Source organism: Kogia breviceps, chromosome 6, assembly GCF_026419965.1.
Source record: "Kogia breviceps isolate mKogBre1 chromosome 6, mKogBre1 haplotype 1, whole genome shotgun sequence".
NCBI classification, from domain to species: domain Eukaryota; kingdom Metazoa; phylum Chordata; class Mammalia; order Artiodactyla; family Physeteridae; genus Kogia; species Kogia breviceps.
Genome location: NC_081315.1, coordinates 32744961 through 32772677, shown reverse-complemented (window position 1 = coordinate 32772677; position 27717 = coordinate 32744961). Strand labels below are relative to the sequence as shown.

Below are 27717 nucleotides of genomic sequence, written 5' to 3'. Positions count from 1 at the left end.
TTTTTCTTGAACAGGCAATTTTTCATTTAGTTTCTAAAATTCTGGAAAAGTTGTAACAATATTTGCCAGCTTTCATGGAAGTGTACATTTTCAAAGGTCCTCACTCCATCATTTTCATTGTCATCTGGGCATTTATTTCTAAGAAAATCTCTTAAGTACTTCTAAGACTTACTTTCCAAACCCTCTATTGTGAGAATTCAGTTTTTTCTACAACTTATTTTATCTGTTCTCACTTACATAATGTTTAGAGTCACTAAAATAAAAATTTATTATTGCTTTTATTTCTCATTTCTTGGATGCTTGCAACTAATCTTGTTAATACTTGTTTAGTGATATCAATAATTCAATTGGCATGATGAAATATAAATATTTCCTGCAGGAATTATTGAGAAATAAGAGATAATACATAGTTCTATACATGAACATAAGGGTTACAGATATTATCAGCAGAAAACTTGTTTCAAAATAAGCAATGACGGACTTAGAGATAAGCCTGATTATTATAATATGGGTACTATAGCCATGTTATTAAGAACTGAATCCTATTAAATTTGTGAAACTCATAATCCTTTAATCTAGTATAAACTGTTCTGCAATAACACGATGGCCAAATCCTATGAAGCCCATCATTATCAAAAAGCACATTTTAAAAACAATAATCTTGGGGGGAACCTTCAAGATGGCAAAGAGTAAGACATGGAGATCACCTTCCTCTCCACAAATACATCAAAAATACATCTACACATGGAAGAACTCCTACAGAACACCTACTGAATGCTGGCAGAAGACCTCAGACCTCCCAAAAGGCGAGAAACTTCTCATATACCTGGGTAGGGCAAAAGAAAAAACAGAGACAAAAAAATAGGGACAGGACCTGTGCCTCTGGGAGGGAGCTGTGAAGGAGGAAATGTTTCCACACACTAGGAAGCCCCTTCACTGGCAGAGACAGGGATTGCGGGGGGGAAGCTTTGGAGCCACAGAGGAGAGCACAGCAACAGGGAGGGGTGCAGAGCTCAAAGCGAAGAAAATCCCGCACAGAGGATCAGTGCCAACCAGAACTCCCCAGCCTGAAACACTTGTCTGCCCACTGGGGAGGTGTAGGGGCTGGATGCAGAGGCTTGGGCTTCAGAGGTCAGACCCCAGGGAGAGGACTGGCATTGGTTGTGTGAAGACAGCCCGAGGGAGCTAGTGTGCCACAGCTGAGGGAGTCTGGGAAGAAGTCTGGGTCTGCGAGAGACACAAGGGACCATTGTTGTGGGATGCACAAGGAGAGGGGCAGGCCTGTCATAGGAGCTTCTTGCTCCGTGTGCTCAGATGGCAAGAAACTGCCTACGCAAGCTCCAGAGGCGGGAGTGAGCTGTGGCTGTTATTTCGGACCCCAGAAGCAGGCACAATAGCTACTGCTGCGGACGCGATGGCTACTGCTGCTGCTGGCACCAAGGGTTCTGTGAGCAAGTGCAGGTCACTTCCCACATCTTCCTGGGAGACTGTTCAGCCCACTACTGCTGAGGGTCCCATGATCTGAGGCCAACCTCCCTGGGAGAGCGCATGGTGTGCCTCAGGCTGTTGCAAACTTCCTGCTGGCCTCTGCTGCCACAGGCACTTCCTGCACATCCCAATGGTGACTGCTGTATCCCTCCCTTCTCCAGGCCTGAGTGAGCAAGTGAGGCCTAATCAGCTGCTGCTTTGCTTCCTCTTGCCTGGGCGGGGAACAGACGCCCGAAGGTGGCCCACACACAGATGCAGGGCCAAAACCAAAGCTGAACTCCAGGGGCAGTGCAACCAAAGAAGAGAGAGGGAAATATGCCGTTGCAGCCAGATGAGCAGCAGATTAAATCCCCGCAGTCGCCTTGGTAAACCCTGCATCTATGGAATATATGAATAGACAAAGAGTGTTCCCACAATTGAGGCTGCAGACTTTGGGGGTAACTGTGGAGTTTGGGGGCAAGTACACACGGGAGTCAAGCCAGATCAGAGTCTGAACTGGCGCCACAGTGCCCACAGCAGGTCCAGGGACCAACCTAGAAGTACTGGGGATGTCCTGGGCAGGCACGGATTGGATATGGCTCACTGTGGGAGCAGGACACTGACACCTGAAGGGCCAGGAAAATACTATTATTTTTTTTTCTTCGTTTTCTTCTGTTGTTTTTTTAATTGTTCTTTTAATTTTTACTTTTATTTACTTTTTCCTTTCTTTTTATCCTTTTATTTATTTTTTTTTTAAAGAAGATGTTGGGGTAGGAGTTTATTAATTAATTAATTTATTTTTGCTGTGTTGGGTCTTCGTTTCTGTGCAAGGGCTTTCTCTAGTTGTGGCAAGTGGGGGCCACTCCTCATCGTGGTGAGTGGGCCTCTCACTATCGCAGCCTCTCTTGTTGCGGGGCACAGGCTCCAGATGTGCAGGCTCAGTCGTGGCTCACGGGCCTAGTTGCTCCGTGGCATGTGAGATTCTCCCAGACCAGGGAATGAACCCATGTCCCCTTCATTAGCGGGCAGATTCTCAACCACTGCACCACCAGGGAAGCCCTATTTTTAATACTAAACATTTTTTTTTCTATTTCTACTTTACTTTCTCATTATATTGTGTTTTCTCCTTGCCTTTTTTTCCCCCTTGTTTTGTTTTATTTTTATCTGCTTTTTAACTATATTCTCTATTTTTACTTTACTTTTTTGCTGTTTTGTGTTTTTTGCTTTAGTTTTTATCTTTTTTTGTTTTTGTGTGTTTTATGCTTTCTTTGCCTTTTTTTTAGTTTGTTTTCTGCTTTTGATTTGTTTTTGGTTTTTGTTAGTTTAGTTTTAGTGTTTGTTTTCATTTTGGGGTTCATTTATTTGTTTGCTTGTTCTCTTCTTTTTTTGTTTTCTGTTTTTTATTTCTTGTGTGTGTGTATTTCTTTGTGTGTTTTTGTCTGTTTGGTTTTTCTTTTACCATTTGTATTGGGGTTTTATTTCTCTGTTCATTTTCTTTTCTTTCTTTTTTTTCCTTTTCTTCTGTGCCTTGAGGCGTGCAGAGTTTTGGTACTCCGGCCAGGAGTTGGGCCTGAGCCTCTGAGGTTGGAGAGCCGAGTCTAGAACATTGGACCACCAGAGAATTCCTGGCACTTGGGAATATTAATAGGTGAGAGCTCTCCCAGGGGTCTCCATCTCAACACTAACACCTGGCTCCACCCAACAGACAGCAAGCTCCAGTGCTGGACGCCTCACACCAAAAAACTAGCAAGATAAGAACACAACCCCACCGATTAGCATACAGGCTGCCTAAAGTCATACTAAGCTTACAGACACACCAAAACACACAACCACATGCGACACTGCCCATCAGAGGGACAAGATCCAGCTCCACCCATCAGAACGCAGGCACCAGTCTCCAGCACTAGGAAGCCTACAGAAGCAACTGGACCAACCTCACCCACTGGGGGCAGACACCAGAAGTAAGAGGAACTATGACACTGTAGCCTGTGGAAAGGAGAACCCAAACACAGTAAATTAAACAAAATGAGAAGACAGAGAAATATGCTGCAAATGAAGGAGCAAGGTAAAAACCCCAAAGACTAAACAAATGAAGAGGAAATAGGCAGTCTACCTGAAAAAGAATTCAGAGTAATGATAGTAAAGATGATCCACAATCTCAGAAATAAAATGAAGAAAATACAAGAAATGTTTAACAAAGACCTAGAAGAATTAAAGAGCAAACACACAGTGATGAACAACACAGTAACAGAAATTAAAAATACTCTAGAAGGAATCAATAGCAGAATAACTGAGGCAGAAGAATGGATAAGTGAGCTGGCAGACAGAATGGTGGAAATAACTGCCGTGGAGCAGAACAAAGAAAAAAGAATGAAAAGAATTGAGGACAGTCTCAGGGACTTCTGGGACAATATTAAAGGCACCAAGATTTGAATTATAGGGGTCCCAAGTGAACAAGAGAAGAAGAAAGGATCTGAGAAAATATTTGATGAGATTATAGTTGAACACTTCCCTAACATGGGAAAGGAAATAGTCAATCAAGTCAAGGAAGTGCAGAGCGTCCCATACAGGATAAACGCAAGGAGAAACACACCGAGACACATATTAATCAAACTATCAAATATTAAATACACGACTTCCCTGGTGTTACAGTGGTTAAGAATCCACCTGCCAATGCAGGGGACACGGGTTTGAGCCCTGGTCGGGGAAGATTCCACATGGTGCGGAGCAACTAAGCCCATGTGCCACAACTACTAAGCCTGCACTCTAGAGCCTGCAAGCCACAACTTCTGAAGCCCGTGCACCTAGAGACTGTGCTCCACAACAACAGAAGCCACCACAATGAGAAGCCCCCGCACCGCAACGAAGAGTAAGCCCTGCTCGCCATAACTAGAGAAAAGCCTGCACACAGTAACGAAGACCCAATGCAGCCAAAAATTAAAAATGAACAAAAAAAATTAAATACAAAGAAAAAACATTAAAAGCAGCAAGGGAAAAGTAACAAATAACATACAAAGTAATCCCCATAAGGTTATCAGCTATTTTTCAGCAGAAACTCTGCAGGCCAGAAGGGAGTTGCAGGATATATTTAAAGTGATGAAAGGGAAAAACCTACAACCAAGATTACTCTACCTAGCAAGGATCTCATTCAGATTCGACAGAGAAATCAAAAGCATTACAGACAAGCAAAAGCTAAGAGAATTCAGCACCACCAAACGAGCTGTACAACAAATGCTAAAGGAACTTCTCTAAGCGGGAAACACAAGAGAAGAAAAAGACCTACAAAAACAAATCCAAAACAATTAAGAAAATGGTAATAGGAACATACATATCAATAATTACCTTAAATGTGAATGGATTAAATGCTCCAACCAAAAGACACAGACTGGCTGCATGGATACAAAAAGAAGACCCATATACATGCTATCTATAAGAGACCCACTTCAGACCTAGGGACACATACAGACTTAAAGTGAGGGGATAGAAAAAGATATTCTATGAAAATGGAAAATAAAAGAAAGCTGGAGTAGCAATACTCATGTCAGATAAAATAGACTTTAAAACAAAGACTATTACAAGAGACAAAGGACACTACATAATGATCAAGGGATCAATCCAAGAAGAAAATATAAGAATTGTAAATATTTATGCACCCAACATAGAAGCACCTCAATACATAAGGCAAATACTAACAGCCATAAAAGGGGAAATCGACAGTAACACAATCATAGTAGGGGACTTTAATACCCCATTTTCACCAATGGACAGATCATCTAAAATGAAAGTAAATGAGGAAACACAAGCTTTAAAGGATACATGAAACAAGATGGACTTAATTGATATTTATGGGACATTCCATCCAAAAACAACAGAATAGTTTCTTCTCAAGTGCTCATGGAACATTCTCCAGGATAGATCACATCTCAGGTCACAAATCAAGCCTCAGTAAATTTAAGAAAATTGAAATCGTATCAAGCATCTTTTCCAACCACAACATTATGAGATTAGAAATCCATTACAGGGACTTCCCTGGTAGCACAGTGGTTAGGAATCTGCCTGCCAGGGCAGGGGACACGGATTTGAGCCCTGGTCTGGGAAGATCCCACATGCCACGGAGCAACTAAGCCTGTGCACCACAACTACTGAGTCTGTGCTCTAGAGCTCGCGAGCCACAACTACTGAACTGTGTGCAAGAACTACTGAAGTTCCCATGCCTAGAGCCTGTGCTCCGCCACAAGAGAAGCCAGCACATGAGAAGCCTGTGCACTTCAATGAAGAGTAGCCACCACTCACTGCAACTAGAGAAAGGCCATGTGCAGCAACAAAGACCCAACCCAGCCACACACAAAAAATCAATTACAGAAAAGAAAACTGTAAAAAACACAAACACATGGGCGCTATACAACATGCTACTAAATAACCAAGAGATCACTGAAGAAAACAAACAGGAAGTCAAAAAATACCTAGAGGCAAATGACAATGAAAACACGACCTAAGACCTATGGGATACAGCAAAAGCAGTTCTAAGAGGGAAGTTTATAACAATACAAACCTACCTCAAAAAACAAGAAAAATCTCAAATAAATGAAATAGAAGCAAAGAAACAACAGTAAAGATCAATAAAACTAAAAGCTCATTCTCTGAGTAGATAAATGATAAACATTTAGCCAGACTCATCAAGAAAAAAAGGGAGAAGACTCAAATCAATAAAACTAGAAATGAGAAAGTAGAAGTTACAACAGACACTGCAGAAATACAAAGGATCATAAGAGATTACCACAAGCAACTGTATGCCAAGAAAATAGACAACCTGGAAGAAATGGACAAATTCTTAGAAAGGTATAACCTTCCAAGACTGAACCAGGATGAAAGAGAAAATATGAACAGACCAATCACAAGTAATGAAATTGAAACTGTGATTAAAAATCTTCCAACAAACAAAAGTCAAGGACCACATGGCTTCACAGGTGAATTCTATCAAACGTTTAGAGAAGAGCTAACACCCATCCTTCTCAAACTCTTCCAAAAAACTGCAGAGGAAGGAACACTCCCAAACTCATTCTATGAGGCCACCATCACCCTGATACCAAAACCAGACAGAGATACTACAAAAAAAGAATATTACAGACCAATATCACTGATGAATATAGATGCAAAAATCCTCAACAAAATACTAGCAAACAGAATCCAACAACACATTAAAAGGATCATACACCATGATCAAGTGGGATTTATCCCAGGGATGCAAGGATTCTTTGATATACGCAGATAATCAATGGGATACACCATATTAACAAACTGAAGAATAAAAACCATATGATTATCTCAATAGATGCAGAAAAAGCTTTTGACAAAATTCAACACCCATTTATAGTAAAAACTCTCCAGAAAGTGGACGCAGGGGGAACCTACCTCAACATAATAAAGGCCATATATAACAAACCACAGCAAACATCATTCACAATGATGAAAAACTGAAAGCATTTCCTCTAAGATCAGGAACAAGACAAGGATGTCCACTCTCACCACTATTATTCAACATAGTTTTGGAAGTCTTAGCCACGGCAATCAGAGAAGAAAAAGAAATAAAAGGAAAACAAATTGGAAAAGAAGTAAAATGGTCACTGTTTGCAGATGGTACTATACATTGAAAATCCTAAAGATGCCACCAGAAAATTAGTAGGGGTAGTCAATGAATTTGGTAAAATTGCAAGATTCAAAATTAATGCACAGAAATCTCTTGCATTCTTATACTCTAACAACAGGAGATCAGAAAGAGAAATTAAGGAAACAATCCCATTCACCGTTGTTACAAAAAGAATAAAATACCTAGAAATAAACCTACCTACAGAGGTATAAAAGACCTGTATAAGAAAACTATAAGACACTGATGAAAGAAATCAAAGATGACACAAACAGATGGAGAGATATACTATGCTCTTGGATTGGAAGGATAAACATTGTGAAAATGACTATACTACCCAAAGCAATCTACAGATTCAGTGCAATCCCTATCAAATTACCAATGGCATTTTTCACAGAACTAGAACAAAAAAATCATATTTGTATGGAGACACAAAAGACCCTGAATAGCCAAAGCAACCTTGAGAAAAAAACAAAAAATGGAGCTGGAGGAATCAGACGCCCTGACTTCAGACTATACTACAAAGCTACAGTAATCAAGGCAGTATGGTACTGGCACAAAAACAGAAATATAGATCAATGGAACAGGATAGAAAGCCCAGAGATAAACCCACTCACCTATGGTCAACTAATCTATAACAAAGGAGGCAAGGATATACAATGGAGAAAAGACAGTCTCTTCAATAAGTGGTACTGGGAAAACTGGACAGCTACATGTAAAAGAATGAAATTAGAACACTTCTTAACACAATACACAAAAATAAACTCAAAATGGATGACACAGCTAAATGTAAAACTGGACACTATAAAACTCTTAGAGGAAAACATAGGAAGAACACTCTTTGTCATAAATCACAGCAAGATCTTTTTTGACCCATCTCCTAGAGTACTGGAAATAAGAACAAAAATAAACAAATGGCACCTAATGAAACTTAAAAGCTTTCGCACAGCAAAGGAAACCATAAGCAAGATGAGAAGACACCCTCAGAATGTGGAAAATATTTGCAAACGAATCAACAAAGGATTAATCTCCAAAATATACAAACAGCTCATGCAGCTCAATGTCAAAAAACAAAGAAACAACCCAATAAAAAATGGGTGGAAGAGCTAAGTAGACATTTCTCCAAAGAAGGTTCACAGATGGCCAAGAGGCACGTGAAAAGATGCTAAGCATAACTAATTATTAGAGAAATGAAAATTAAAACTACAGTGATGTATCACCTCAGAATGAGGTGAATGGTCAGAATGGCCATCATCAAAAAATCTACAAACAATAAATGCTGGAGAGGGTATGGAGAAAAGGGAACCCTCTTGCACTGTTGGTGGGAATGTAAATTGATGCAGCCACTATGGAGATCAGTTTGGAGGTTCCTTAAAAAACTAAAAATAGAATTACCATATGACCCAGCAATCCCACTACTGGGCATATACCCAAAGAAAACCATAATTCAAAAAGACACACACACCCCAATGTTCACTGCAGCACTATTTACAATAACCAGGTCATGGAAGCAACCTAAATGCCCATCAACAGAAGAGTGGATAAAGAAGATATGGTACATATATGCAATGGAATATTACTCAGCCATAAAAAGTAATCTCATTAGGGAACAGGGATTTGGGGTGAATCAAGTTAAAACCTAAAAAGTTCTCTAGATTTTAGTAAAAAGGAGATTACTGCCATTTACTAACATATCTAAATTTCTTGAATCTGTGGGTTTATAGTTTTAAACAAATTTGAAAAAAATTTAGCCTTATTTCTTCTGATACTTATTTCTTATTTTTCTGGCCCGAAACACCCCTGCCCTGCCCCCACCCCAACATACACTCCTTTTGGGACTCTAATTACACATATATTGGGGTCACTGAAGTTGTCTTATATCTCATGTATGCTATTTTTCATTAAAAAAAATTTTTTTTTCCTGAGTTTCATTTTGGATAGTGTCTGTTGCCAGGTCTTTAACTACACTAATCCTTTCTTCTGTGGAAGTTTAATCTGTTGTTAATCCAATCCAGTGTATTTTTCTTTTCAGACACTGTATTGTTCATCTCCAGAAGTTTGACTTGGGTCTTTTTTATATCTTCAATGTTTCTACTTAACTTTTTGAACATAGAGAATACATTTATAATAATTATTAATGTTATGGTCTTCTAATTCTACTATCTGTGTCAATTCTGGGTTAGTTTTGATTGGAGGATTATTCTTCTCACTAACAATTATGTTTTTCCTACTTCTATGCATGCCTGGCAATCTTTCATTGTATGCCAAATATTATGAATTTTACCTTGCTGGGTGCTAGATATTTTTGTACTCCTATAAATATTGTTGAGCTTTGTTCTGGAATGTATTTAAGTTATTTTACAGTAGTTTGTTGCCTTCAAGACTTGCTCTTATGGTTTGCTAGGGGGGTTGACAGCAGAGCTCAGTGTAGGGCTACCTTCTATTGAAGCAAGACCTTCTTGAGTACTCTACTCAATGCCTTGTGAATTATAAATTTTTCTAATCTGGCTGGTGAGAATAGACACATTCCTGGTCCTGTGTGAGTGCCTGGCACTGTTCCTTCTAGTCCTTTGAGATGGTTCTTTCCTCAGTTTTGGTTAGTTTCCTCATATGCGTGCATAGAATACTTGAGAGGAACCCTCTCTAGATACCCAAGGTTCTCTTTCTGTGTTACTCCCTCCTTTCTAGTATGGTATCCTGTGAACTCTATCCACCTCGGTCTCCCTGATTCTCAGTTCCACCTCGACTCAGGGAGTCTGCAGGTCTCTGCCTAGGTTCTCCTTTCTTGTGTTGCAGCCAGGAAACTCTCTCAACAAAATAAGCTGGGACAATTGTAAGGCTTACTTTGTTTCCTTTTTCTAGGTATTGCTTCCCTTTGCTGTCTGATGTCAAGTATCTTGAAAACCATTATTCCATATATTATGTTTGTTTTTGTTTTTATGTGGGAGGATAAATTCAGTACATTACTACTCTATCTTGGCTGAAAGTCAAAGTGCCACATTTGAATAAACTTCTGTTAGCTGTTCTGAATTTTAAAAGCGAGGACAGGACATGACTCTATAAAAGTATGAACTAAAGTTAGTCTAAAAATCCTTTCTATAGGTATACAGGCTCTGACAGTTTTTTTTTTTCTTTTGATTGTAGTTCTGTAGCTTTCCATAGAAAAAGAAATCCTACCATCACAACTAAAATATACTTATGAAATAATGTAATTATTCTACACATCTACTGTCTATTAAATATGCTATAATTTTCTATAATTATGTATTCTATAAACATAGATGATTTTTTAATGGAATTAAAAAGTAATAGCACAAAGCCAGGAAGGAAGGACTCTTATCTTCTCGCTCCCCTATTAAGATAAAAAATATACAATGTGAAAATTTCAAAAATTCACATATGTGTAATAGATTCATGATTATAAATTCTGTAAGGCCCAAATACAGATCCATCTTATGTGGATGCATAAATAAATATTAAAAGATAATCTAGATGTGATGTTGATGAAGAAAGATAAAAGTCTCTTAATTCACTGTAAACCAGAAAACTTTCTGCTCATTCACTTAGACCTCATACCCTGATTATTACTCATTCACATTGGTGTGTTTTCCTTGGGTTGAGAAATAAATTACCACACTGTTAAATTTAAGGGTAAAGATGGAGAGCAGAATTCAGGCAACCAGTATAAAATTATAGTTACAACTTCTATCTCAACTATGCTATTCTACTCTCCAGAAAACACATCATCCTTAACATACTTGAAATGTCTTCCTTCAAGTTTTATTACCTTTCTAAGAGGTGATGCACTTGCCAAAATTGCTGCATGATTCAGAGGTACAAGGAATATCAACATCTGAAGTCACATGCTTGAAATGAGTTTTCCCACTTCGTGCATTAGTCTGGCATAATTCTCTACCCCTAGTGATTTTCTGTACCTCAAGATGATCCACTGGCTTAGGATCACAATCAGTATATTTCAGACTAGTTTTGTAAGTCTAAATAAGAGTTTTTAGTCATTTCTGAGTGGACAGTTATCATCAAATTGTGAAAAGGACTGAAAATGAGAGGTCACAAGTGGAGGTGGTATCAGTCAGGGTCATCAGCCCAGGGAAAGAGCTGTGCCAATACAATGGGGACCACAAAGTGAAAAAGCAGAAGCCTTCACTGAGTATGGCTAAGAGCTATGGGTCCCTAGACGGAAAAGGGAATGAGGCGGGTAAGCAAAGAGTTGGTACTTCAAGAAAAAAGTCCAAGAATTACACAAAACTAAAATCAGGAAGGAAGGTAGAACCAAGTAAAAGTAATAAATGAAAGATCATATTTGGTTACTGTGAAAACAAAATTTCCATGATCAACTGCTAGAAGGCACAGCTATGCTGATCTGGAAAATAAACCACCTGAAGGTATTAAAAATCTGGGTAAGAAACTGTTCTTAAAATGCTCTTTCACAAGAAAATGCTCTAGATAGGATACACACCATTTGATGTCATCCTTAACAAGCAGTGTGTCTCCTTTTAAAGGTGAATCATGAGCAGCCCTCACTTCCTAATAGTGAACTCCTAACTTGTCTCCTGCTGCTTTGATGTGCTTGTGTTCACTGAGGGTCATTTGATATTTGTTAAAACTTTAAAACCGATTAAAGTGCTTAATTTTGTAGCACATTCAGTTAGTACTTTCTTCTGCAGGAAGACGATAAATGAAATGAATCCATGGGCAGCACGAAAGAGCTCACATGTCTCCCCAAGTACTTAATTCACAGAAAATGACTGGCTCAGAGGGTTCTTCTGCCTCCACTGTGCTTTGAAAATCACCCTGGGTAATCAGCTGAACCAGGGCTACTACATATTATCTAGGCCGTGCATGGACTACATGTACTTGCATGACATCTCCTGGAGTTGTACAAAGCGGAACCTGTCTCTAAAATTAAGTTTAACTTTAGATTATACTAACTGAACTACTTAAATTTTTTTTTAATTGTAAAGAATACCATCAAACTTAATTGTAACCAAACTATTCTCAGGTTAATTTAAAAATACCAAATATTTTCAATTTCTCTCAAAGCCTTACTATAATATCAGTTTTTCTAGATGTTTCACTTGATAAAGTTCCCTAAATGAAAAGACAGGCTAAAATAGAAAAATATGAGGAAAGTTATACATACTTTTCTAAGCAATTAAATGCAGTATCTTTCATTTCCTCAAATATTCAAAATTCTTATCTTTACATAAATGTAAAAAATATACTGAAAATGAAGCTTTGGAGACTCTGTTTTAAATGTAAGGAAAAACATCATTGGAATATTTAAAAGGCAAGTCAACACACAGACTACTTTTCTGCAACTTGTAAACTCGTATTTTTTGGTACTACTTTTCCTAGAAGATAATGGTGGATTTCCTTCCGGAGTCAAGGTACTTGAGGCCAACTTTACTCCTTCTCTGACTTCTCAGTTTCCTAAGCCTATATTTTATGTCTTTATCCTTCTACCCCACCGACCGTCCTTATTCTTGAAATGCTCATAATTTCAAAGCTGTCACTGTTCAGTGCTTTAACATTAAGGCTCCTTAATGCAAATATTAATGCAATATTAATATTATTAAGGGCTTTATTTTCTCATATACGTGGAGAATGGTTACCAGGCAAGCAGAAGTATAAAGTACCTTTGTTAGCAAAGTTAAAAACCCTCAGGGTGTAATACAAACTTACGTATTTCTTCCACAACTTGTGGGTCACATTCTTTGTATTTTTCTACTTCGGCCTTTAGCTGTTCCCTTTGGTCTCGAAGTGAAGAAAGCTCTTTTGCTAGCAAGGTTCGCTCTTCCTGTATTCAAAATAACATTATGTACAATTAAGACAAACAAAATGCCATAAGTTTATACATTTTATAAACATTTTCATTTTATTTTCTCATAACTGATATGCATTAGGTTTTGACGATACTATATATACACATACATATATATTCACAGTATAAGAATGAACTCAATTCTCATTTTTCTCTGCAATCTCAATTATCTTATATATATGTTAACTGAATGGAAATTAATTTGTAGAATGGAATGCTCATAAATAGATGAGAGGTTACCAATTATGTCTGAACTCAAAAGAGGACTGTCATCACATTAGGAAATAAATTATACCACTTCTTGGGTAGTTTCACAAGGTTGTATCTATATATATGTAAGTAATATTTTATGGCAACATCAATCATTATAAAATTTTCCTTGAAAGTATTCTAGATAATTTTCCAGACTTCAAGGATGATTAACCTTTAAAAATATCAGAAATAACAGAACTGTAGCATGTGACCTCCCATCACTTTCCTTTAAAGGTAAACCAGAATAAAACTTTTACACAAAATGATCCAATAAACACCATTTGAAATTTCTAGCCATAGTTTTCACTAACAGGTAGAAGTAATAGTGCTATCGGTATTCAGTTCATATGTGTGAAAAATAAGTCCAAATAAAAACCAAATACTGGTAAAGGTTACAGTACAGAATTATAGGAAACGTCTGAGGCAAAACCAAGTAAGAATTCAAACTGCCTGATGGGACTTGTTTAAGGTTCCTTGCTAGCTTGTAAAGGTACTTTTGCTAGCAGTTATATAACAGAATGCACGTACAGACCTCTGAAGTAGCAGAGTCCAACAGAACTGTGCAATGATAGAAATGTTCTAGATTAGTGTTCTCCAATGCAGGAAACTACATAGGGATACTACATAGGGATACTGAGTACATGAAATGTGACTGTTACTGAGAAACTGAATTTAATCGTATTTAATTTTAATTCAAATGTAAATTGCTACATATGGTTAGTGTACACCACATTAGCATAGCATAGGACAGATTTCAAAATAACTACAATATAAGACGATCATTATTTGCTATCAACACCCAACTTATACATACTCCACAATGAAAAACAAGAGGAGAAAAAGCTCATGAAGACAGGAGAAGCAGGGTCGTGACTATCTGTGTGAATGCAATGACAGCTCTCCAGATACCCTGAGTTGGAAGCCTGGTTATTAGCACCAAGACCTTTGCCAAATTACTTAACCTTTTTGTGCTTTCAGTTCCTCAAATGTAAAAATGAATATAGTAATAGTAGCTACCTCCTTAGACCATTGGCAGGATTCAATATAGAAAATGCATTTGGAACAGTACCTGCCTGGCTCATAGTAAGCAGAATATATATGTTAGCTATTTCTTTTTCTTCATTACCATCATCAGCAGTATCATCATCACCATGAATAATATCTAGTAGATAGAAAAAGCTCTCAGATATTTCTGAAAACTCGTGACTAGTGAACTCAGGATGAACACAAGAGTTCATCTTTCTCAGGAGTCTTTCTGAACTACTATAATCTTCTGATAGCTGTAGGTACCAACTGGGTTTGCTAGTGGGTTTTTTTCCTAGTTTCATTGATTACAGTGGACTGGGTAACCTTCAGCAGACTGGCTGACTACTTTGTGGCATGAACATGTCACCATTAGTTGAAGGTGCTTCTACAAGTTATTGCCAAATCAAAGGAAAAAAATCAGGATCAAATAAAGAGGTGGTAATTGCTGTCAACTGAAGAAGAAATAAAACAGTTTCAGGTTATGCCTGGAACTTACCTTCGCTTAAATATTCTTCAGCAATGACCATTCTCCAATTCATATCCATCACTGTCCTGACTATTCACATGAAAGAATGTATGTAAAATAACTCTGAAAAGCATAAAGCCATGTAAACCTGTGATGTATTCTTTTCTATTGGGTTGGCCAAAAAGTTTGCTTGGGTTTTTCTGTAAGATGTTACAGAAAAACCCAAATGAACTTTTTGGCCAACCCAATACAATGTGACAAGTTTTTGAGTCTCTTTCACAAGTGGTACAAATAGAGGTTGAGATGAAATGCTTAGAGGTTCATGTTGATCTTCAACATTTTTTCAAGTCATAAGTCCATACCTGAGATAATGATAAAACTAAAAAGTAAAGTGAATTTTTAAAAACCCCTAACACTTTTAAAAATAAAATAGGTCAAAATTCATGTAAATAATTTAGAAATATTACAAGGCCATGAAGACACTGTATTGATAGTTTTCTTTCTTTTTAAAAATTTATCTATCTATGGCTGCATTGGGTCTTCGTTGCTGTGCCTGGGCTTCCTCTAGTTGCCACGAGTGGGGGCTACTCTTCATTGCAGTGCGCTCATTGCGGTGGCTTCTCTTGTTGCAGAGCACAGGCTCTAGGCACGTGGGTTTCAGTAGTCGTGGTGTACGGGCTCAGTAGTTGTGGCTCTGGGGCTCTAGAACGCAGGCTCAGTAGTTGTGGCGCATGGGCTTAGCTGCTCCGTGGCATGGGGGCTCTTCCCGGGCCAAGGATTGAATCCATGTCCCTTGCATTGGCAGGCGGATTCTTAACCACTGCACCACCAGGGAAGTCCGATAGTTTTCAATTTATTCAGTGCCAAGACTCTTAAAAAGCTGACTCTTAAAAATTTACATAAACATTTATATAAGGCTTACTTTGTGCCAGGCTCTTTTCTAAGTGCTTTGCAAATATTAGCTAGTTTAATCACACAATAACTTAGTGACATAGATTTTATTATTCCCCATTTTACAGCTGAGAAAACTGAGGAGAAAGAGTTTAGGAGACTTTCAAACCCATGCAGTCTGGCTCCAGGGTTTATGCTTCTATGCTACACTGCTATACACAACATAATACAATGATAATAAACCTAGATTCACAATTAGGGAATCCTACCAGGTCAAATGTTCACAGCCTTTGCTGTGACTCACTTCTCTTCTAGTAGGAACAGCATCCTCCTCACAGGAAGCTCGATGCTTTTATTCTTCTATTTAGAATTGACATTATTAAAGAATCTACAGATACAAACTTACCGTTTCATGTCGGCCAATTTTAGCTTTCTCGATGCTTTTCTGCAGGTTTGCATGCTTTTGGTTTCCCTCAGATAACTAGAGAATTGAAACAAATAAAATGGTTTGCTAAGATAAACTTGCTTAACATAAAGTTTATGAATCAAGAAGACAAAATGAGATTTGTCTTCAGCCCAAGTCAGTATAACAAAAATGTCAAAGACTATGTTGGGAACTAATTTCTCTAACTTGAAGAAAACCAAGTACCATGAATCATTAGGGCAGATTGAAAAAAAAATAAAGTTTAAAATATTTCTTCTTGGGCTTCCCTGGTGGTGCAGTGGTTGAGAGTCTGCCTGCCGATGCAGGGGGCGTGGGTTCGTGCCCCGGTCTGGGAAGATCCCACGTGCCGCGGAGCGGCTGGGCCCGTGAGCCACGGCCGCTGAGCCTGCGTGTCCAGAGCCTGTCTGTGCTCCGCAACGGGAGAGGCCACAACAGAGAGAGGCCCATGTACCGGAAAAAAAAAAAAAAAAAAAAAAAAAATCTGCTGTAGAGTTAAGAGCCAAAATAAGCTTTAAAGCCCTAAATTTAGCAAAGAGATCTTGTTCTTTAAAACAAGGGTTCTCACTTATAAAATAACACTCTGTTTAAAAGGTTAATATTCCACCCTGAAGGACCCACCTGAAATAATTAATAAATGCATGTAACATCTGAATTCAGGAGTAGAGAATTTTCCAATGAAAAAATACACACATACATTAGCATAACATTTTTCCATTACAAATGTTTTTAAAATAACCAAGTAGGCAGATGTTACCCAAAAAATGAAGAACTATGTAAAAATTAGCCAATAATTAATGGACATATATCTTAATTCTATTAATGAAGTGTCTCCCAGGTATTGTATGTCTGCTTGTAATTATTTACAACTTAAAAGCATTTGAAAGAGAGCTAATTCAGGAATTCCTTAACTCTGAAGATAACCTTATGTATTTTAAATGTGATTTCATGACTCATCATTTTAAGTATCTTGGTATGGAGGGAAGTACAATCTAAATGATGTTATCAAATGAGAAGCTTCTGCTAATTATCCTAAGTACTGAAACAATTTGGTTCAACTCAATAGTGAAGGCTTCTTGGCTCTGTTTAGTTCTTAAAATCTCAACTACTGGAAACAATGAAAGCAACTCTTGTGAGGCAGCCCATGCTAACAGTTTTTCATCTACCTATCGCTTAGAAGCAGTACTGCTATAGTTCCTAACACATACCTTGGAATTAAACCAAATCTAGGCCTCAAGTGATTAAGAGCTGAGATTTTCAGCCACTCTATAGGTATTATCTAAACCACAAGTTCTAAACTTTAGCACACATCAGAATCACCTGAACGGCTTGTTTAAAACACAGGTTGCTGGGCTCTACCTCCCAGGTTTTGAACAGTAGAGGTCTGGGACAGAGCCTAATAATTTGCATTTCTAACATGCTTCTGGTTAGGGGCACCACACTTTTGAGAACTACTGGACTACACAAAAACCTGTTTTCTTGCAGTAACAAACCCAACTAAAACACACAATATATTAATATATGGGAGAATATTACCTAGTTCATCAGCAAAAATGAATTATTGCTAAATACTGTAGTCTGAACTAGAAACAAAATATCTCAATATTTCTGTCACTGAAAGAAATACAAAAGTCCACATTTACAAAAATAGAAAAAGAAGCGATACTCTATAGTTAAGAAAAGTATTCACCACAGGATTCCTTTAAAGAGCAAACTCTCTTGACACATTTCTATAACATAAAACAAGAACCAACTATATATTAACACTGTAACAAATCCATTTCCAACTTTCACTAAAGCAAATAATAATTTTTAAAACCAAGTAACTCAGAAAAAACAGCAGCAGCAACAACAAAAATGTCTTATAATTAGTAAGAACAGGATTTCACCTTTAGACTTGAGGAAGGATCTGACACAATGCTTCTCTTTAATGCATTCCAGACCACCTATACAGATACTCAGGGTTCAGAAACATAATGCCAATGTTTTCTAAAGAGCTAATTCACTGCCTGGAGGAACTGCCTATTCAGAAGAGGAACAGGAAGATTGATTCAAGCTGGCTGCACTGGAATTCTGATTTGCTCCTTTTCAGAAATAAAAAAAATTTCAAAGCATTATGAAAAAAACATAGAGTTTTCATAGGTGGAAAAGAATGTCAAGGAACAGAGGATGGGGAAAAGAGGTAATAGTAAGAGAAACCAGGACAGTCTACTGCTTTATCAAAACTCGTGTATGGTATGTTACAGAAAATAAAGGTTCTATGTCTTGTTTTTCCTTAAAAAAAAAAAAAAAAGCAAGGCAGTATAATTTAAGATTTCATGTTTAAAAACTCTTACTAGTGTATCTATAATTTTAAAATTTATTTTTTAAGGCAATATTCCATTTAGGAATCAATCATAAGGAAACAGTGAACACTATAAAGATGTATTTATATATAAATATGGGAGCTATATAATTGTCTTAACAATAGAGAAATGTTAAATCATTATTTCATAGTATGGATGTGTCACAATTATGTAGCCAAAGGAAACATTTTAAAAGAACTTTTAATGACACAGATACAGAACAGAGTTTTTAAAAAGCTGGAAACAAAAGTGTCAATACATTTGAGAGCCTATCTATCACCAAAAAAACTCAAAACCCCCAAAAAACTGCAAGAAAGTGCACAAAACTTAACAAATGGTTACCTCTGTATTGCGGAACATACTTATAAATTTTCTATATTATGAGCATATATAACTACTATTTAAAAAATCCTTTTCCTGGGAAAGGGGGTAGGGGGAGGAAAGGAATAGGTGAGGGAGATTAAGAGGTAAAAATTTCCAGTTGCAGAATAAATGAGTCATGGGTATGAAATGTAGACATGGGGAATATAGTCAATAATTACATAATATCTTTGTACGGTGATGTATCATAACTAGAGTTATCATGGTGATCAGTTTGAAATGTACAGAAAAACAGAATCACTATGTTCTGTAATAGGAACTCACAAAGTATAGTAACTTATGGAAAAAGAGATCAAATTTGTGGTTACCAGAGACAGGGGTTGGGGGGATTGGATGAGGGCAGTCACAAGGTACAAACTTCCAGATATAAGATAAATAAGTACTAGGAATGTAATGTACTACATGATAAATACAATTAACACTGCTATATGTTATATATGAAAGTTAAGACAGTAAATCCTAGTCATGACAAGAAAAAAATTTTTTTTTCTATTTCTTTAATTTTTTATCTATATAAGATGATAGATGTTCCCTAAACTTGCTGTGGTAATCACGGCATGACGTATGTAAATCAAATCATTATGCTGTACACCTTAAATTTATACAGTGCTATATGTCAATTATATCTCAATAAAACTTGAAGAAAAAATTATTTTCCCATTATAAGCAATATATGAATATATTTTCAAGAGATTAAAATGAGTACATTTTTATTTTAAAAGACTCAAACAATGCAGAAGTATTTAATCAAATTCCCCTTTGCTCTCCACCTCTGCACCATCACCACCACCCCCCTCCTAGGGAGGGACCCCTTTAAAGTCTAGGGGGCATCCTCTTGTCCCAATTCCTTTGCTTCATATACTGATATGATCAATGTGGAGAACATGTCAAAACACATATGGGATTATCCTTTATGTTTCATGTCAACATATTTTCTAAGGTCTACTTCATTTTCTAAAAAATAGATTTTATTTTTTAGAGCAGTTTTAGGTTCACAGCAAAATTGAGTGGAAGTTAGAGAGAGCTCCCATATAACCCTTGTCTCCACATACACAGAGGCTCTCCCAATCATAATTCCCCACAGAGTGGTACATTTGTTACAACTGATGAACCTATACTGACACATCGCTATCACCCAAAGTCCATAGTTTTCATTAGGGTTCACCCTTGGGGTTGTACATTCAATGGGTTGTAACAAATGTATAATGACATGTATTCATCATTATGGTATCATAGAATATTTTCACTGCCCTAAACATCTTCTGTGCTCTGCCTATTCATGCCTGTCTCCCTGCAACCTCTGGCAACCACTATCTATATAGTTTTGCCTTTCTAGACTGTCATGTAGTTGGAATCATACATTATGTAACCTTTTCAGATTGGCTTCTTTCATTTAGTAATATGCATTTAAGGTTCCTCCATGTCTTTTCATGGCTTGATAGCTTATTTCTTTTAATCATTGAATGATATTCCATTGTCTGAATGTACCACAGTTTTTTAATGCATTTACCTACTGAAGGACATCTTGGTTGCTTCCAAGTTTTGGCAATCATGAACAAAACTGTTATAAACATTCGTATGCACATGTTTTCCACCCATCTGGGTAAATCTCAAGGAATGCAACTGGCTTCTCTGTACTGCTACACTTATCTGTCTATTCTTACACAACTAGCAAGTTTTAATTACTGTAACATTATATTTTGATATCTGATAGGGAAAATCCTACCCAATTGTTCTTCCTTTTTAAATACTTCCTTGGTCTTTCTTGTAGTTTCTCTACTACATCAACTTGAGAATTATCCATAAAAATCTAGTGGGATTTTGGTTACCATAACATATAAATGACATAAATGATGTTTTTATAGTTGAGTTTACTCATTCATGAATATGTTGCTCCATTTACTTAAGAGTTCTTTCATGTTCTTCAGTAGAGTTTTGCAATTTTCTTCATGTTTGCCTTGCCCATTTCTTGTTAGGGTGTTTTGGTTGTTTTTTTTTGTGTGTGGTACGCGGGCCTCTCACTGTTGTGGCCTCTCCCGTTGCGGAGCTCAGGCTCCGGACGCGCAGGCTCAGCGGCCATGGCTCACGGGCCCAGCCGCTCCACGGCATGTGGGATCTTCCCGGACCGGGGCACGAACCTGTGTCCCCTGCATCGGCAGGCAGATTCTCAACCACTGCACCACCAGGGAAGCCCTCTTGTTAGGGTTTAATACTGGTTTTGGTGCTGAGGGATAGGCAACGACCCCAGGCCTAAGCCTATCACTGTATGAATGCTCTTCTTCACAGTGGTTGATTTCAAGTGTTGAATCAGGATAAGATCAAAGTCTTTTATTTAGTGGTTGTGGGAAACAACTCTCTCCTGCCCTCTGGATTGTAAACTGTATAGTTACAGGGAAGCAAACAAACCAAATTACTGCTGGCAGCCATCTTAGAACCATGAAGAAAGCCAAGTTGAGGACAGACATTACACAAAAGGCAAAACCAAGAGAAACAGAGTCAGAATCTTGATTAAATTATGCCTGAAGCATGCTCTACTTTTGAAATATTTTAATTTAAATGAGCCATTAAATCAATCTCACCTTTATCATTCATACCAAGTAAACGGGTTTTCTACCTTTACCACAGTAAACACTGTAACTGTTACAATGGATAAAGCTTTAGCGATAGTCTATTTCATACAGTGCTGGCCAGCTGTGAAATATTTTGGAAGACATCAAATTTAAAAGATTCTTATTCCTCTATATTGGGTTATAGAACTAAGTCTTCAAGAATAGGAATGAGTAAAGTAATATATACCAGGAAGGCTCTTCATTCAATAAACATTTATGAAGTGCTCACTATACACACAGTTACAATACTATTGGCTCAAACCTTTTCGCTAAATAAATATAGTAACAAATAACTCAAGGCATGTATGAGCACTGAATGTCTGCTGAATATTTTTGAAATATTTTCCTTATGCTACAAGACAATGCTCATTAAAAGATAACACTCCATGAAGCTAGTAAAAATATAGCATATTAATATTCCATTTAACCAGGAGATCAAATTTCCAGCAATCCAGCCCTGTGGAACACACTTAAGAACCTGAGAAAAGTGTATCAGGAATCCTAAACAATGGACACAGGAAAAACATGGGAATCCCATCAGGAAAGCAACATAAAGGGAAAGTGAAGCCACTCAGTAAGTGCACACTTGAGGAGAATTCAAACACCCACACATAATAACTGCTGAAGATGAGATCACGGTAATCAAACATTAGTGTAAAGAAACAAACTGTTAGAGCAGTGCACAACAAACCAGAGATTAGCATTCCTTCAACTAGAAATATCAGGAATATGTTCAATAAGGTTAAAGTGATAAAAGGAGAAACAGAAAGCTAAAGAAATTACAAGAAGAAAAAAGCAAGATTTGAAAATCAACTATCTGAAAATGAACTATTGTAGATGAACTATTTTTAATTTCTAGGAAGCAGTAAAAAATATTAAGAAGTAGTTAAGAGATACAGAAGATATAAAAAGAAGGTCCAACAGAAGCCTTATGGTATCATGAGAATGAAGTTAGAAGTTGTGACTATAGTCAAAGCCTTATGCAGAATCCAATTAGAAGTCATTCAGATATTTTGACAGCCAAAGCCATGCAAAATCCAAATGATACTGGGAGGGAAGTTAGATACAAAGTTATGGAGGAACATAGACTCATCAGACACGAGAACTGGGTTCTAATATGACAAACTCAGAAATGAAGGCTAAGTAGTAGGAGCTACGAATTGTCTGCCAACTTCCATTTTTTCTTAGTAATAGGACCTCAAACAACAGTGAAAATAAATAAGAATTATTCTCTTTCTGTGCTGTGGGCAAGAATATGTCCTAGATAGGGAATCTGTTAAGAAATCCATCTGGGAAGAAAACCCAAAATCCACTTGGTGGAAGGGCAACCCTGAAATTATTTGGAATGACAGAATTGTTTAACAAGTAAACTTTTTTAAATCAAGGGGAGATTTAAAATTAATTATAAAGATGAGCAGATCTGTATTATTAATATCTTTGTGTTAAGAAATAACCTATACATATTTTGCATTGTACTGATAGGGTAAAACCATAGAAGCAACTTAATTCCTCCTCCACATTTGCCATTTTAGAAACAGCTCAGTGAGGGAAGTACTTCCTCTGCCACTAAACGAAGAGTTGGGAGTACCATGACGTTTTTTATCACTCTAAATCAAGATCTACAATTATTTTAAGTTGCCAAACAAAGCCTTAATTCAGAAATTAGAATGTCTAACATAATAATCAACACTTCAAATCTTGATTTAAAGGTAAGACTTCTCTCCTTTTCAGCAACTGCTGGCTGCCATGGGTTTTGCTGGAAAGGGTGCATTGTCCTTTTCTCTTTCCTGGCCTAGAGTTTCTGTCCTCCCTTTAGTCCACTGACTGAAGTTTCTGCCTTCTGTTCCCCACCTCTACCAAGCCTGGAGAAGGGGAGAGAGAACAGAACAAGTAAAGGGGACCCGAAATATCTTACTGTTAAGATGTCTCAGTGCTCTCTGGGCCTGACATGTTTGCTGAATTCTTGCATGGCTGCGCTCCTGGGTTCTTTGTAGTAAGAACCCAGGGTTCTACTATCTGTAATCTCCATGATGCCGAAGACACATTTTATTGCTCTGGGGGCTACACAACATTCCCACTCACCGTCCCCCTTCCTTAGCTTGCCTCCTACCCACTTCCAGCCTGGTTTTTCAGACTCATTCCACACACACACACACACACACACACACACACACACACACACACACACACACACACACACACTCTGTGTTAGGTTTCAATGCCCTCTGGAACAGAATGTAACGTGCCTCCAGACAGGCTCTTGTTCTCTCACTTTTGAGTGTTGGCTCACATGTAGTCTACAGGGGCACTCATGTATGCAAAAAACTCCAGGATTGCTGGCCCATTCCTTACTTTTATATATTGTAATAATTGACAGAATCTACCAATAGATCTACATAGATGCTAACATCAGCAAATTACTTTTACATAAGGAATTGCTTATTTTCCTATTGTCTCTCAAGAGCACTGGGAAATGATATGCTCACATTTTACTCCTAACATTTATGAATACTTCTTGTGAGAATTAAGACTTCCCACTATTGAAATTTCTAATACAAATGTTAACTTAAATACTACTTAAAATGTTTTGATCCAATAAGTTATTCAATTTAAGTAATTTAGTTTCATTAGAATCTACTCACTGAAAATACAACAAATTACTTGCTAAGAAGCATCAGTTAAAGAGCTTAAGTTAAGCTCAAATATACGTTATAATAAACTTCACCTTAAATTTATAAAGCCAAAGAAAAAGTCATAAAGAGACAACAGTGCTGAGAAATAGTGGCTGAATAAAGTAGCTGCCCATAAAGACTTTTATCTTTTTAAGAGAATGATGCTCTTTTTTTTTCTATTTCTGCCTCTTAATAGTGAAAAGATTCAAGAGAACTTGGATTTTAAAGAATTAAGTAAGCAAATGAAGGCCTTCTCTTCCACAGCCTAAGCAGCTTTAGCAGAATGAAGAGAGCAACCTAACACATTTGGATGGTATAAACTAACTCAAGAGCTGAGAGCAGCCAACCAAACTAAGATTTGTGGCAAGTTTTAAGTGTCAGAAATTACTGAAAAGGTAAAAATGTATTTAACTTTAAAAACTATAATAATTAAGAAAAATTTAAATTGAGGTTTCTTTGCATCCAATCGAAATTTTTTAAAAAGTTATAGACTAGGAAATTTATGGTTATAAATAAATATAAATACTAGGGAACCTGAACAAAGCCCTATATTTGAATCTGATGAAATGCAGGCCTAGAAGTTCAGACCCATGCTCTTTGGTCAAGTAAGAACCATACTTTAAACAAAAAAAGCACCCAACTAATAGGGTTATTTTTGTGTAACTTCTAAATATATAAAACAGCCAGAGACATTATGAACACTGAAATATTAAAATGTACAAAATACTGATATACTTTTTGAGGGCAAAACAAGACAAATGAAATTAGGACTATCCCAGGAAGCTAAGGATATATATGACTTTGACACTGCCACCACCTGGTGACATGACATCAAAATTGTAGGTCCAGTTTTTTGTGAAATAAGTCTCTCCAGGTTGGCTGATTTGGGGAGAAAATAGTTATGAATGAGAATAGCTGTTACAAACCTGTAATCCATATGAAGCACAGAATGTTTTGGGTATGGTATAGGGAATTCTATATCTCTGGAGTCAGGCTTCTCAAACTCATCCAGCAAGTAAATCCAACAGCAAAGGAGAATAATTACTGGGGGAAGGTTCAGAAGCCTAGCCCAAAGCTACCTACTACAAAAGCAAAACAAACAAATATAAAAAATGAATCACTGAAATCTTAAGTTCTATGGTAAAAATAAATTCCTGCAAGTTTCAAGTTGTAATATTAACTATTATAATTTTTATTATTTAAAATTATTTACTAATAAAAATCCCGTTTACATACTTCCCCCACCTATCCACAATTTTTGAGCCACTCAACCTCAATAAATATAATTCTTGATTATCTGAGACAGTGGAAAGAATAAAAACATTCAATTTAAAAGACATGACTTTTAAGTGCTTAAAGATATAATTTTGCAGATCCTGTTACCTGACTGTCTAAAGCCTTTTGTTCTTTATAAACAGAACTCCAACTTTGTTCAGATTGGGATGGCAGTGTGCTCAGAGAGAACGGGTCCCCTCCCATTTAACAGGTGCCAGAGGTTAAACTATGATGGCTTACCCTTCCAGCATGAGCATGTATCTCAGACTTGGCCAATGAGACAATAAAGGGAAGCCTAATAGGGAAAGGGAGCATTCTGGGATTTTCCTCCTGGATAAAAACAGAGAGATGTATAAGAAGAAAGCGCATCATTATTCCTGCTTTGGACACTGTCATGGGAAGATAAAGCTGCTGTAGTAGCTATGTGCATCCAAAAAGGGAAAGCCAAAAACCATCAGAGAAGCCAGTCCAGACCTCTGATATCAATGTGTCTGGCGGGAAGGCTCCTAGACCAAGTATACTATAGTTAGGACTGAGACTAGGCAGTGCTGTATTGATTTACTCATTCATTCAATAACATGTATTTTGTTTCTATGTGTCTCAGTAACTGCATTCCATGCTGGGGATAAAACATGGTTACGATATCCCTGCTCTCAGAATGTCTGCCACGGTAATACGGCACATAAAGACTTCACCCTATAAAAGAAATATATGTAAGAGAGACAAAGCACAAAGTAGTACTTAACTTGCTGAGGAGGGGATAAAAACTTCCCAGAAGAAAAGATTTCTGACGTCGGTCTTAAATATCTCTGGTTAATGGACAGGCTGGAGTTTGTTAGGTAGACAAGGAAAAAGAGCCAGCCAGGTGCAGCATGTGAAAACACAAGAAATAAAATTAACAACATTCAGGAAACAATGTAAACAATTTGTTAAACTGGTGTGTAGGGTTGTAGAAGGGTAATAGCAGCTTATTAGTCTGGCCAGTGGCAGGAGCTAGATTACAGAGAGCCTTAAAGTCAGGTTGAGGAATCTGGACTTGTTATTCAGGAACAGGAAACCATCCAAATAGCATTAAAAGACACTACTACAGCAAATGGAAGAAACTGAAGACTGGAGACAGGGAGTTCAGTAAAGACACTAATTCAAAATTCTGAGCCAGAGATAATGACAGTCTAAGCCAAGACAGTAGCAGTGAAGATGGAGAGGAAGGGAGAGATTTGAGATATAAGTATGTTGAATCAGAAGAGTTTGGAACCCACTGGGTGTGGAGAAAAGGGAGAGGAAAAAAAATCTAAGGTAGCTACCAGGTTTCTGGTTTGGGCAACTAAGGGGATAGTAGTTTCAGAGTGTATAAGACACAGAGGAGCAGATTTGGGTAAAGAAGTGAATTTTGAACAAACTGAATGTGAGTTGCCTGCCAGCCATTCACGTAGGGATGTGTAGTAAGTAGCTGAATACACAGGTGTGGAGTTCAGTGCAGAGGTATAGGCAGGAGATAAAACCAGGGAATCAGAAGTATACAGGTGGCAATGGAAGCCACAGGAGTAGATGAGACCTCCCAGAAGAGTGTGCAGAGCTAGGGAAAGAAACTGAGGATACAAGGCTATGGTCCAGTCTGTGGGTCCTTAGTATGTCAAGAGTGGCTGCCTGGCTTTGAGGGCTTTTCCCCCCCATTTCAAAAATGTTAACAGAAAACATGTATTTACTTAAGATGGGGCTACAAAGCCTAGCTAAAATCTCAGGATTTAAATTCTTCTAAATGGTAATTCTTCAAAAACAAGACTCTAATGGAAAGAATAAACTCAATTAGGGAGACTGGAGTATTATTTTAAAGCCTAGATTTATATAAACTAAGTATGTTAGCACTATTTATTTCACATCAATTTTGAAAAGCTTTCATTGGTGTCATATGTATCTCTAGTTTAAAAAATGGGGAAAAAATAACGTAAAATGCAATGGGGAGCAGAAATAAATGAAACAGAGACTAAGCAAAATAGAAAAGATCAATAAAACTAAGAGCTGGTTCATTGAAAAGATAAACAAAACAGATAAACCTTTAGCCAGACTCATCAAGAGAAACAGAGAGGGCTTCCCTGGTGGCGCAGTGGTTGAGAATCCGCCTGCCGATGCAGGAGACACGGGTTCGTGCCCTGGTCCGGGAAGATCCCACATGCCGCGGAGCAACTAAGCCCGTGAGCCATGGCCGCTGGGCCTGTGCGTCCGGAGCCTGTGCTCCGCAACGGGAGAGGCCACAACAGTGAGAGGCCCGCATACCGCAAAAAAAAAAAAAAAAAAAAAGAGAAACAGAGAGAGGATTCAAATAAATAAATTCAGAAATGAAAAAGGGGAAGTTACAGATGCCACAGAAATACAAAGGATCATAAGAGATTACTATGAATAATTGT

The 27717-nt window shown here is 37.5% G+C and overlaps 1 protein-coding gene across 7 annotated transcripts in view; it reads right to left on the bottom strand.

Annotated features, from left to right (window-relative positions):
• MND1 (meiotic nuclear divisions 1) overlaps positions 1-27717 on the bottom strand; it is a 95744-nt gene that overhangs the window by 30844 nt on the left and 37183 nt on the right. For 3 of the 7 annotated variants that reach the window (XM_067035699.1, XM_067035700.1, XM_067035698.1), the window contains exons 5-7: positions 15995-16069; positions 12815-12929; positions 3402-3453 (exon numbers count right to left, since the gene is read on the bottom strand). In XM_067035699.1, coding sequence (XP_066891800.1) covers positions 3402-3453; positions 12815-12929; positions 15995-16069 — 242 coding nt within the window. Of the gene's footprint in view, positions 1-3401; positions 3454-12814; positions 12930-14778; positions 14821-15994; positions 16070-27717 lie in introns of those variants that run through there. The other 4 variants (XM_067035696.1, XM_067035697.1, XM_059066680.2 and 1 more) reach the window with 2 other exon arrangements.